The sequence below is a fragment of the Carcharhinus amblyrhynchos genome, chromosome 18, assembly GCF_965287045.1.
Source record: "Carcharhinus amblyrhynchos chromosome 18, sCarAmb.v2.hapA, whole genome shotgun sequence".
NCBI lineage: Eukaryota > Metazoa > Chordata > Chondrichthyes > Carcharhiniformes > Carcharhinidae > Carcharhinus > Carcharhinus amblyrhynchos.
Window position 1 is genome coordinate 55,935,296 of NC_137341.1, and position 13,039 is coordinate 55,948,334.

A 13,039-nucleotide genomic window follows, 5' to 3' on the forward strand; every position below is an offset into this window, starting at 1 on the left:
TGTGGTTGGTGCACAATGGCCTCCTTCGTCACTGTAGGATTCTACGATTCTAATTGGCCTTGGAAAAAGCTGCTATTTATTTCCTCAGTTTTTAATTTGATTTAATTTGTTGATTTTTATTTCTCTTGTTGTCACCAAATTGTTGAAAGGAATTCTGAGCCAGTTCTATTTAGCAGGAATTAGGAATAAGTAACAACGGTTCTATTTGATTCCGCTGTTCGAGAATGTCCAGGTGAAGGACAGGCAGGCCCCTTTTCAGGCTGAGATTGATTTTACTCTTGGGCTCTCCCCATCTCCCCTGAAAGGAAAGCTCTTTGCAGCAAACTCACCGGCACTGCTGTTCCTTCAATCAGAGAACGTTGGTTAGACCGCATTTGGAGTACTGCGTCCAGTTCTGGTCACCTTACTACCGGAAGGACGTGGAGGCTCTGGAAAGGGTGCAGAGGAGGTTTACCAGGATGTTGCCTGGCATGGAGGGGCTGGGTTACGAGGAAAGGTTGGAGAAACTGGGACTGTTCTCTTTGGAAAGACGGAGATTGAGGGGGGACATGTTAGAGGTATATAAGATACTGAAGGGAATAGACAGAGTCAATAGTGAGAGACTGCTCCCTAGATTGGTAACAAATACAAGAGGACATGATTTAAGGGTGAGGGGGGAGAGATATAATTTGGAAGTGAGAGGAAGGTTCTTTATGCAGAGAGTTGTGGGGGTATGGAACGCACTACCGAGTAGGGTGGTGGAGGCAGGAACGTTGATTCAGTTAGATAGGCACATGAGTGAAACGAGGATGGAGGGTTATGGTAGGGGTATTAAATAAGGGTTTGAACCTCGGGAGAGACCGGAAAGGCAGGCTTGTGATTAACGTTTTTGTCTTTTATTCCGCAGGTGGAGGTCCACCTCGTTGTCAAACGAGGGGCATGCACACGGTGGGTCGTGCGTGGGCTACTCTTGGACGTTCCGGGAGTGGCCTAGTACTTCGTGTCGGTGTGTGTGCTTAATCCTGGACCGGTAGACGGGCGCCGCAACAGCTCGGTGACTAGCACTGCTAGCTGTGCAGATACATGGATTTGGGCCTGTGTCTGTGGGAGTTTGCGCATTCTCCCTGTGGTTGCGTGGGTTTCCTCCGGGCGCTCCGGTTTCCTCCCACACCCCAAAGATGTGCTCTTAGGCTGATTGGTTTACCAAATTGACACTATTCTCCCCTGAATCTGGCTAAGTTAGGGGTTCCATTCGTAGACATGCAGGGCAGAATAGGTGTAGGGTGATGCGGCGGCGCGGGCTCATTGGGCCGAAGGGCCTGTTTCCCGTGCTGGGTTGTTCTTTGTTCCCCTCCCATACTTGCTGCTGACAATCTCATTGGTCTGATCAGTGAGTCTGAGCAGCAAATGCAGGTCAGGAATAGCCTATCATTGGAGGCGCAGCTCTTTCCAGAATCCTCCATTCCAATTTACCTGTTTGGTAAAACTGGCACCGCGTGGGGCTTCAGGAATCGCATCTGGTCCTGGGTTGCAGGTTGAACAAGCCTGATTTAAATAATGTGCCAATGTTGTCTTGAACAGCTTTTCCAAGACTACAAACTTAAAGTATTCAGAAGATGCAGTTTAATTTGTAGTATTATTATTCAGTATCTATAATTCTTTGTTTGCAAGAGTACCCAGGTGTTCCTTATGCATTATTTCCTTGTGTCAATTTCTCCTTGTATGTTTCAGTCAAACCTGGATTTTTTAAATGAGTGACTGAGTGTGGTTTACTCAAGATGTTTAATTTGGGAAGTTACTGGGACACCTGATGCATTGCTGGGACACCACCTTCAACTCTGTGCTTCCTCTCCATTGTAGAGAGGGATTGCAGCCCCCGGATTTCCTCTGGGTGCTCCGGTTTCCTCCCACAGTCCGAAAGACGTACTGTTTAGGTGCATTGGCCATGCTAAATTCTCCCTCTGTGTACCCAAACAAACGCCGGAGTGTGACTAGGGGATTTTCACAGCAACTTCATTGCAGTGTTAATGTAAGCCTACTTGTGACTTTAAAGTTTAAACTTTAAGTGTAATGTTTGTGTAGCTGTGATCAGAGCAGGAGATTGGAACTCTGACTTTCCTACTCTCTGGCAGTCACACCATGCTGCAATGTGTTGTAAACCTATACTTTGCAACTAGCAATTGAACTGAACAGAAATGCATTTTTTTTTTCAATTTAATTAAAGTTATGTGGGAAATGTTTCACTTTATTTTTCCTAAACTATGCCACAATGGCACATCTAGAAAAGCAGGAGCATTCCCCAGTTGCTTTTGTATTTATTTTGAATGCATTATGCAAGGTAAATTGATTTTCAGAATTGCCCATAAAATTAATTAGTCCAATAAAGACTTTCAGGTTAGCAACTGAGTTCGTTCTTCAGAGTATTGCATATTATGCAGAATAATAGTGGCTTAGAGTTAGCACAATTCATCCAAGCATAGAATTTACCTCATCTTTTACTCTGCCTTTAAAAAGCATTGTGGCAGGAAACTGCCTCAATCCAAATATAGCCACATCCTCAGTTTAATGTGATGAGTGAGGTGAGGTCACTGTTCATGGAGGCTCTTTAAAATTAACCTTGATTTGGCAATCAGCTGATTGATGAACATTAATGGAGCTAGTGTGAATAGGGCCTGGGTGGGATTGTGGTCAATGCAAGCTCAATGGGCTGAACGGTCTCCTTCTGCACTGTAGGAATTATATGATTCTATGAGAAAATGTTTTTAGTCAGTTTTAATGATTTTAAAATGTGTTACTCTCAAACTGAAGAACAGCTTCTTCCCTGCTGCTGTTAGACTTTTGAATGAACCTACCTTGCATTAAGTTGATCTTTCTCTACACCCTCGCTGTGACTGTAACGCTACATCTCTATGAATGGTATGCCTTATCTGTATAGTGCGCATGGAACAATACTTTCCACTGCAGCTAATGCATGTGACAATAATAAATCAAACCAAATGATGGGCAGGACAAGTTTCTCTATCAATTTTCAGCTATACTAATAAAACTGCACCATGCCATCACTCTTATCAGTAAATATTTTTAATATACCAAAAATGGTTTTAATGGCACAGGTTTGTGGAAGATTGAACATGTTTTGATTATTTTGTGTTGAGTGTCACTGCCGAGACCGGCATTTATTATCCAATACTAATTGTCTTTGAGAGCAGTGGTGAGAATATGCCTTACAGTGCTGCTGTCGTTGTAGTGTAGGTACACTCAGTGTTGTTAAGGAGCATGTTCCAGGATTTTGACCCAGCGACTGCGAAGGACAGCGATGTATTTCCAAGTCAGGATGGTGACTTGGAGGGGAATTTCCAGGTAGTGGTGTTCCTATGCATTTTCTGCCCTTGATCTTCTAGATGGCAGAGATTATTTGTTTGGAACATGCTGTCAAAGGTGGTTTGGAAGTTGCAGTGTATCCTGTGGGTGATACACAATGCTGCCACTGTGCATCAGTGAAGAATGTAAGTGTTAAAGATGGTAGATGGGGTGCCAATCAGATGGATTGTTTTGTCTGGGATTGTGTCAAGCTTCTCGATTGTTGGAACAGTCATGCAGGCAAGTGGAGTGATTCCATCGCACTTCTGACTTGTGCCCTTAGATGGTGGACAGGCTTTAGGGAATCAAGAAGTGAGTTACTTGCCTCAGAATTACCAGCCTCTGACCTGTTCTGGTAGCCACAGTATTAATATGGCTGGTCCATTTCTTGTCAGTGTTGCGAATGGTGCTGAATGTTGTGCTGTCATCAGCGAACATTCCAATTTCTATGATATGAAGGAGGGAGGATCATTGAAGCAGCAGGGGGAGGAAGTGGCATCGTGATATTGTCATTGAGTAGGAATCTCATTGAGAGAGATTCCTACTCAATGACAATTGAGAGATCCCTCTCTTAGCATGCAGAGGGATCTAAGCATGCAGATCCACAGTTCCCTAAAGGTGGCAACTCAGATGAACAAGGTGGTTAAGAAGGCATATGGCATGCTGGCCTTTATCAGTCGGGATAGGAATTGGAAAATCATGTTGAAGCTGTGTAAGACTTTGGCTAAGCTGCATTAGGAGTATTGTGTACAATTCTGGTTGCTACATGAGCAGAAGGATGTTGATGCATTGGACAGGGCGTAGGAGCGATTTACCAGGATGTTGCCTGGATAATGAAGAAAGGTTGAACAAACTTGGATTGTTTTCATTGGAACATCGGAGAATGAGGGGGAACCTGATAGAGGTTTACAAGATTGAGAAGCTTGGATAGAGTGGATAGTCAGAGTCTTTTTCCCAGGGTCGAGGGGTCAAATACGCAAGCATAGGTTGAGAGTGAGAGGGGGAAAGCTTAAAAAAGATGTAAGGGGCAAGTTTTTCCACAGAGGATGGTGAATACCCGGAACATGCTCCCGGAGGAGGAGGTGGAAGCAGATTCTATAACAACGTTCAAGAGGCATCTGGATAGATACATGAATAGGCAGGAAATAGAGGGATATGGACCACATTGAGGCAAGAAAGTATTAGATTAGAGAGGCATTTGTTTCAGCACAGACTTGGTGGGCTGAAGGGTCTGTTCCTATGCTGGGAACCTCCGAAGGATAGATCATCCACTTCTTGACCAAGGTTGCAAGAGCTCAGGTTTGTCTTTTGCAGTGATATGCATGTCTCCTCCTCCATTTAGGATGGGGATATTTGTGGAACGTAATTTGATTGTGAATATTTAAGTGGAAATTTCATTTGGAAGCCAGCATAATTTTGAGCGCTGTTTGCAACTTCTTTTACTAATTGTGCTGCAAGCAGAAACCCTTCCCCAGAAAAAAATGTCACATACCTCCATTTATTGTGTTTGTGTATACCAAACTGTAACATTGTGAACATGGCCCTTCACTTTGCTCTGTGATACAAAACTTCAAAATGGGGCATGAGACAAGAGTTATTAGGTCAGTTAAATATAGAGTGGATGGTGATTTCTGGGTGTCCTATTAAAATGTGTATGGTGTTGTATGGACTTGGGAACAGATTAATTGAGCTTAATAATGGACTGCATGCACCTTTTATCGCCTGTCCTGTTTTTATAATGTGCCCTTATTTTGATTGTTCCTGTGGTTAAATTATGTATGTTGTTTGAAGAAATTACAAGGAAATATTTGATAATTTATCAATGAATGATGCCTAAGGCAAAACTTTGGGAATATTCTGAAATCAAAGTGTGAACAGAATGTGTTAATTATGCAACAGCTGTAGTTCTGAAAGACAAGCCTCACTTTATGTTGTAATGTTTGGGTTCCTGGAATATGTGGCTACAAGATTATATTTTGGCTGTTTGTGACTGTTTAGTTTTTGCATTTGTGAATTATCCTCTGTCCACTTGTCAACTTTCTTCTCACCATCCTCTCTTGAAGATGTTAACACTTAGAGTGAATCACACCCAGACAACCTAAGTTACTTTGCCAAAGTGACCATTTTTGCACGAGCTTTGAGAGTGAATGTTTGAGGCCAGCTTCCTTGTCTCTCGCTGAGCTACCTGATGGGTCAGTTTGCAAAGTTATCAGGGCTATAAAAAGTCAGCCCCTTCTCCATACAAGCCTCTCTCTGTGACAATCTTCTTTTCTCTTTTGAAAGTCACAAATCTTTCACAACGGAGACTTTTAAAAAGGAACTAAAACCCCAGGATTGAAAAGACATTACAGACTGCACAGGATGCTTATTTTTTTCATGTACTCCATTTCCAGGAGAAGTTCCTACCTTTCCTGGATATGTTTCAAAAAGAAAGTGTGAAAGTAGAGGTGTGCAAATCCATAATGGAAGTTTTTATTAGGTAAGCACAATCTCACTAGAAATATCATTGCCTTATTACAACTATTAAAATATGCTTGTCATCTTAACACTCTGTAGCATTAAATCCAAGGGAGTACTGTTTCAGGCCTGTGTAAAGTGTGAATACTGTCTGTGCTATTTAACTTCTCTTTTCAAAATAGTCATGCAATACTTACGGAAGCAAGTTGGTATTCAATTTCTTTAGTCAAAAGGTCTAGTTTTTTAACTACTTAGTAAATTTTAGTAAAGCGTTTGACAAAATCCCTCTTGGCAGGTTGGTGCAAAAGGTTAAATCTCATGGGATAAAAGGAGAGCGAGCTAGATGGGTGGAGAACTGGCTTGGCCAAAGAAGCCAGAAGGTAGCAGTGGAAGGGTTTTTTCAGGCTGGAGGTCTGTGACTAGTGGTGTTCCGCAGGGCTCTGTACTGGGACCTCTGCTATTTGTGATATATATAAATGATTTGGAAGAAGGTGTAACTGGTGTGATCAGTAAGTTTGCTGACGACACAAAGATGGCCAGAGTTGCGGATAGTGATGAACATTGTCAGAGAATACAGCAGGATATCGATAGGCTGGAAAATTTGGCAGAGAAATGGCAGATGGAATTTAATCCAGATAAATGTGAAGTGATGCATTTTGATAAATCTAATGCAAGGGGGAGCTATACAATAAATGGCAGAACCATCAGGAGTATAGATGCACAGAGGGACCTGGGTGTGCAGGTTCAAAGATCCTTAAAGGTGGCAGCACAAGTGGAGAAGGCAGTGAAGAAGGCATATGGCATGCTTGCGTTTATTGGACGGGGCATAGAGTATAAAATTGGAGTCTGATGTTACAGCTGTGTAGAATGTTGGTTAGGCCACATTTGGAATACTGCATCCAGTTATGGTCGCCGCACTACCAGAAGGATGTGGAGGCTTTGGAGAGAGTATAGAAAAGGTTTACCAGGATGTTGCCTGGTATGGAGGGTCTTAGCTATGAGGAGAGATTGGGTAAACTGGGGTTGTTCTCCCTGGAAAGGCAGAGGATGAGGGGCGATCTAATAGAGGTGTATAAAACTATGAAAGGCACAGATAGGGTGAACAGTGGGAAACTTTTTTTTCCCAGGTCGGAGGTGACGAACACAAAGGGTCACAGGTTCAAGGTGAGGGGGTACAAGGTTTAATACGGATGTCAGAGGGACGTATTTTACACAGAGGGTGGTGGGGGCCTGGAATGCACTGCCAAGCAGGGTGGTAGAAGCGGACACGCTGGGATCGTTTAAGACTTATCTGGATAGTCACATGAAGAGACTGGGAATGGAGGGATACAAACGAATGGTCTAGTTGGACCAATGAGCGGCGCAGGCTTGGAGGGCCGAAGGGCCTGTTTCCCGTGGTGTACTGTTCTTCTTTATTCATTTGGGAATTTAGACGATATCTCTGACAATAAGTTCAGTTAACCCGGATGTAGAAGCAGTCTGGGTAACGTTCAGAAATGATAAAGGCATGAAGTAACTTGGGGTGGTGTCCAGGTCCCTTGTCACTAACCAGCTGGTAGGATGGAGTTTAAAGGAACTGGTACTGGGAGCTTATCAGAAAGATACTCTGGTCATGGAGGATTTTAATCTACATACAGACTGGAAAAATGAATGGGGGAAGGTAGTCTAGATGAGTTCATAGAATGTTTTTGGGATACTTTCTTAGAACAGCATGTTCTGGTGCCCGAGCAAGCCTGGTATTAACATAGAAAATAGTAGACCATTCGGCCCTTTGAGCCTGTTCCATCATTCAATATGAACATCGAACACTACTGCACAGAAACAGGCCTTTTGGCCCTTTTTGGCTGTGTCGAACCATTTTTCTGCCTAATCCCACTGACCTGGACCATATCCCTCCACATCCCTCTCATCCATGTACCTGTCCAAGTTTTTCTTAAATGTCGATTGGAAACTCCCTAAGGCAAGGGGTTTAGATGGGGAAGAGTTTGTTAGATGTGTTCAGGAAGGTTTCCTGACATAATGTGTGGATAAGCCGACAAGAGGAGAGGCTGTACTTGATTTGGTATTGGGTAATGAACCTGGGCAGGTGTCTGATCTCTCAGTGGGAGAGCATTTTGGGGATAGTGATCATAACTCCTATCTCCTTTACATTGGCATTGGAGAGAGATAGGATCAGGCAAATTAGGAAAGTGTTTATTTGGAGTAAGGGGAATTATGAGGCTATCAGGCAGGAAATTAGGGGCATAAATTGGAAAGAGGTTTTCTCAGGGAAATGTACAGAAAAAACGTGGCAAATTTTCAAGGAATATTTGTCTGGAGTTCTGTACAGCGACATTCCGATGAGACAGGGAAGTTATGGTAGGCTAAAGGTGCACAAAAGCTGTAATGAATTTAGTCAAGAAGAAAAGAAAAGGTTACAAAAGGTTCAGGGAGCTAGGTAATGCTAGAGATCTAGAAGAGTATACGGCTAGTAGGAAGGATCTTAAGAAGGAAATTAGGAGAGCCAGAAGGGGTCATGAGAAGGCCTTGGCAGGCAGGATTAAGGAAAACCCCAAGGCTTTCTACAAGTATGTGAAGAGCAAGAGGATAAGACGTGAAAGAATAGGACCTATCAGGTGTGACGTTGGGAAAGTTTGTATCGAACCAGTAGAAATTGCAAAGGTAATCAATGAATAGTTTACTTCAGTATTCACAGTGGAAAAGGATCTTGGTGGTTGTGGTGCAGGCTTGCAGTGGACTGAAAAGCTTGAGTATGTAGACATTAAGAAAGAGGATGTGTTGGAGCTTTTGAAAAGCTTCAAGTTAGATAAGTCACCGGGACTGGATGGGATGTACCCCAGGTTATTGTGGGAGGCGAGGGAGGAGACTGCTGAGCCTCTTTGCGTCATCAGTGGAGACGGGAGTGGTTCCGGAGGATTGTGGATGTGGTTCCTTTATTCAAGAAAGGGAGAAAAGGTATCCCAGGAAATTATAGACCGGTGAGTCTAACCTCAGTGGTTGGTTAGTTGATGGAGAAGATCCTGAGAGACAGGATTTATGAACATTTGGAGACAAACAGTATGATTAAGAATAGTCAGCACGGCTTTGTCAAAGGCAGATCGTGCCTTACAAGCCTGATTGAATTTTTTGAGAATGTGTCTAAACACATTGACGAAGGAAGAGCAGTAGATGTGGTTTGTTTGGACTCCAGCAAGGCGTTTGGTAAGGTGCCCATGCGAGGCTTATTGAGAAAGTGAGGGGGCATGGGATCCAAGGGAGCATTGCTTTGTGCATTCAGAACTGGCTTGCCCACAGAAGGCAAAGAGTGGTTATAGATGGGTCTTTTTCTGTGTGGGGGTCGGTCACCAGTGGGGTGCCCCAGGGATCTGTTCTGGGACCCTTGCTGTTTGTGATTTTTATAAGTGACCTGATGAGGAAGTGGAGGGATGAGTTGGTAAGTTTGCCGATGACACAAAGATCGGTGGTGTTGTGGATAGTTTGGAGGGATGTCAGAAGTTGCAGCGAGACGTAGATAGGATGCAAGACTGGGCGGAGAAGTGACAGATGAACTTCAACCCAGATAAGAGTGTGTGGTGGTTCATTTTGGTAGGTCAAATATGACAGATTATAATATTAACAGTAAGACTCTTGGCAGTGTGGAAGATCAGAAGGATCTTGGGGTCCGGGTTCATAGGACGCTCAAAGCGGTTTCGCAGGTGGAGGATGTGGTTAAGAAGGCGTATGGTGTACTGGCCTTCGTCAATCGAATTGAGTTTAGGAGTTGGGAGGTAATGCTGCAGCTTTATAAGACCCTGGTCAGACCCCACTTGGAGTACTGTGCTCAGTTCTGGTCACCTCGTTACAGGAGGGATGTGGAAGCTATTGAAAGGGTGCAGAGGAGATTTACAAGGATGTTGCCTGGATTGGGTGGCATGCCTTATGAGGATAGGTTGAGGGAACTTGGTCTTTTCTCCTTGGAGAGACAAAGGATGAGGGGTGATCTGATAGAAGTGTATAAGATGTTGAGAGGTATTGATCGAGTGAATCCTCAGAGGCTATTTCTCAGGGTTGAAATGGCTGCCACAAGAGGACACAAGTTTAAGGTGCTGGGGGGTAGGTACAGAGGAGATGTCGGGGGTAAGTTTTTTCACTCAGGGTGGTGGGTGTGTGGAATCGGCTGCCAGAGGTGGTGGAGGCAGATTCGATAGGGTCTTTTAAGAGACTTCTGGATAAGTACACGGAGCTTGGGAAGATAGAGGGTTATAGCTATGCCTAGTAAGTAGGGACATGTTGGGTGCAACTTGTGGGCTGAAGGGCCTGTTGGTGCTGTAGTTTTTCTATGTTTAAGTGAGCCTGCATTTACCGCTTCATCTGGCAGCTCATTCGAGCATTGATCCCTGTGGCACACCACTAGTCACAGGCCTTCACCTCAGAAGAGCAATCCTCCACTACCACTCTCTGGCTTCTTCCATTGAGCCGGTGTCTAATCCAATTTACCACCTCTCCATGTATACCTAGCGACTGAACCTTCCTAACTAACCTCCCCATGCAGGACCTTGTCAAAGGTCCATGTAGTCTTACTGAAGTCCATGTAGACAACATCCACCGCCTTCCCTTCATCCACTTTCCTGGTAACCACCTCGAAAAACTCTAATAGATTGGTTAAACCTGACCTACCGCGCATGTTGACTCTCCCTAATAAGTCCCTGTCCGTCCAAGTATTTCTAGATCCTATCTCTTAATACTCCTTCCAATAATTTACCTAATACTGACGTCAAGCTTACCGGCCTATAATTTCCCGGATTACTTTTTGAGCCTTTTTTGAACAATGGAACAACATGAGCTATCCTCCAATCATCCGGCACCTCACCCGTGGATACCAACTTTTAAACATATCTACCAGGGTCCCTGCAATTTCAACACTAGTCTCCTTCAAGGTTTGAGGGAATACCCTGTCCGGTCCTGGGGATTTATCTACTCTGATTTGCCTCAAGACAGCCCATTAACCTGTATAGGTTCCATAATCTCCCTACTTGTTTGCCTTATTTCTGTAGGCTCCATGCCAGTTTCCTTAGTAAATACGGATGCAAAAAAACCCATTTAATATCTCCCCCGTTTCTTTTGGTTCCATACAAAGCCGACCACTCTGATCTTCTAGGGGACCAATTTTACCCCTTACTATCCTTTTGCTCTTAATGTACCTGTAGAAGGATTATCCTTCACCTTGACTGCCAAAGCAACCTCATGTCGTCTTTTAGCCCTCCTGATTTCTTTCTTAAGTAGTTTCTTGCACTTTCTATACTCGAGTATCTTATTTGTTCCCTGTTGCCTATACATGTCATACATCTCTCTCTTTATCAGAGTTGCAATATCCCTCGAGAACCAGGATTCCTTATTCTTATTAATCCTGACAGGAACATACAAACTCTGCACTCAAAATTTCTCCTTTTGAAGGCTTCCCACTTACCAATCACATCCTTGCTAGAGAACAGCCTGTCCCAATCCATGCTTTTTAGCTCCTTTTTAGATCATGGCTGATCTCTATCTCAATGCCAAACTCCTGCACTCTCCCCATATCCCTTGACATCTAGAGTTTGGAAATCTGTCTATTTCCCTCCTAAATTCATTAAGTGACTTGTCTTCTGCAGTCTTCTGTGGTAGAGAATTCCACAGGTTCACCATTCTGTGAAAGGATCTTCTAATATCATTCCTAAATGGTTTACCCCATATCCTGCAAATGTGACTCCTTATTCTAGACCACCTGCATCCAGTCTATCCAGCTGTGTCAGAATCTTGTATGTTTCAATTAGATCCTCTTTCATTCAGGTGAATACAGGACCCAGTTGCTCCTCATATGCCAGGATTAGGTCAGGAATCGATAGTGTAACAAGATTGCATTAATTAATGACATTATAATCCAAGGGAACAGTAGTCATAACATGATTGAACTTTACAGTCAGTTTGAGGCAGAGAAGAATGGATCTAAGACTTATTTTAGGGTATTACCGTAATAAAGTAAATTAGGTTAAGGAGGACAATAGAGGTGCAGTGGCAGACATTTAAGGGGATATTTCAGAACTCGCAAGCTAGAAACATCCAACGAGAAATTCCAAAGGAGGATCCACCATCCCTGTTTAACTGTTAAAGTTAAAGATAGTGCTGAATTTCACATAAGCATATAGCTGCAAAAAGATGGGTGACAGTTTGGAAGATTGGACACATGAAGAACAGCAAGGTATAACTAAAAGATTAATGAGGAGGGAAACATTAGAGTACAAGACAAAGATAGAAATATAAAGACTGAGAATTTGTTTCTATAGATAAACAAAAGTTAACAGTGTGAGTGTTGGTTCTATAGAAAGAGAGGAATAGCCATGATTGAATGGTGGAGCAAACTCGATGGATCAAGTGGCCTAATTCTGCTCCTTGCTCTTATGGTAAGAGAGTCTTTAGAATTCATAATGTGAGATGAGGAATTGGACAGGTTTGGGAGGTGGGTGGAGGATGACAATCATCAGAGAAGTGGTTATTTACCAGATTGTTAGAACTGTAGGCAGCAAATCCCCACGTCCTGATGGACTTTATCCGAGGTTTTAAAAGATCTGGCTAATGAGGTAGTTGATGTGTTGGTTTTAATTTCCCAAAATTCATTAGATTTGGAGAAAATTCCATTTGATTGGAAAATAGCAAATGTGACTCATTGCTTCAAAAAGGGAGGGAGACAGAAAGCAGGAACTACAGAATAGTTAGCTTAACACTTGTCATAAGGAAACGTTAGAAGCCATTATTAAAGACATTATAACAGGGCACTTACAAAAATTCAAGGTAATTGGTCAGAATCAACATAGAACATTACAGCGCAGAACAGGCCCTTTGGCCCACGATGTTGCGCCGACCAGTTAAAAAGCAATGACCCTCTAACCTAAACCAATCCCTTTCCATCCATAAACCTATCCACGGATCTCTTAAGCGCCCCCAAACTAGGCGCATTTACAACTGCAGCAGGCAGGGCATTCCAATCCCTCACCACCCTCTGGGTAAAGAACCTACCCCTGACATCCGTCCTATAACTACCACCCCTTAATTTAAAGCTATGCCCCCTCGTGCTAGCTTTCTCCATCCGAGGAAAAAGGCTATCACTATCCACCCTATCTAAACCTCTAATCATCTTATATGTTTCAATAAGGTCCCCTCGTAGCCGCCTTCTTTCTAACGAAAACAACCTCAAATCCCTCAGTCTCTCCTCATAGGACCTTCCCTCCAT

At 43.3% G+C, this 13,039-nt stretch overlaps 1 protein-coding gene across 1 annotated transcript in view; it reads left to right on the top strand.

Annotated features, from left to right (window-relative positions):
• vps35l (VPS35 endosomal protein sorting factor like) overlaps positions 1–13,039 on the top strand; it is a 170,733-nt gene that overhangs the window by 76,848 nt on the left and 80,846 nt on the right. Inside the window, exon 21 of the mRNA XM_080207060.1 lies at positions 5,733–5,818. Coding sequence (XP_080063186.1) covers positions 5,733–5,818 — 86 coding nt within the window. The remainder of the gene's footprint in view (positions 1–5,732; positions 5,819–13,039) is intronic.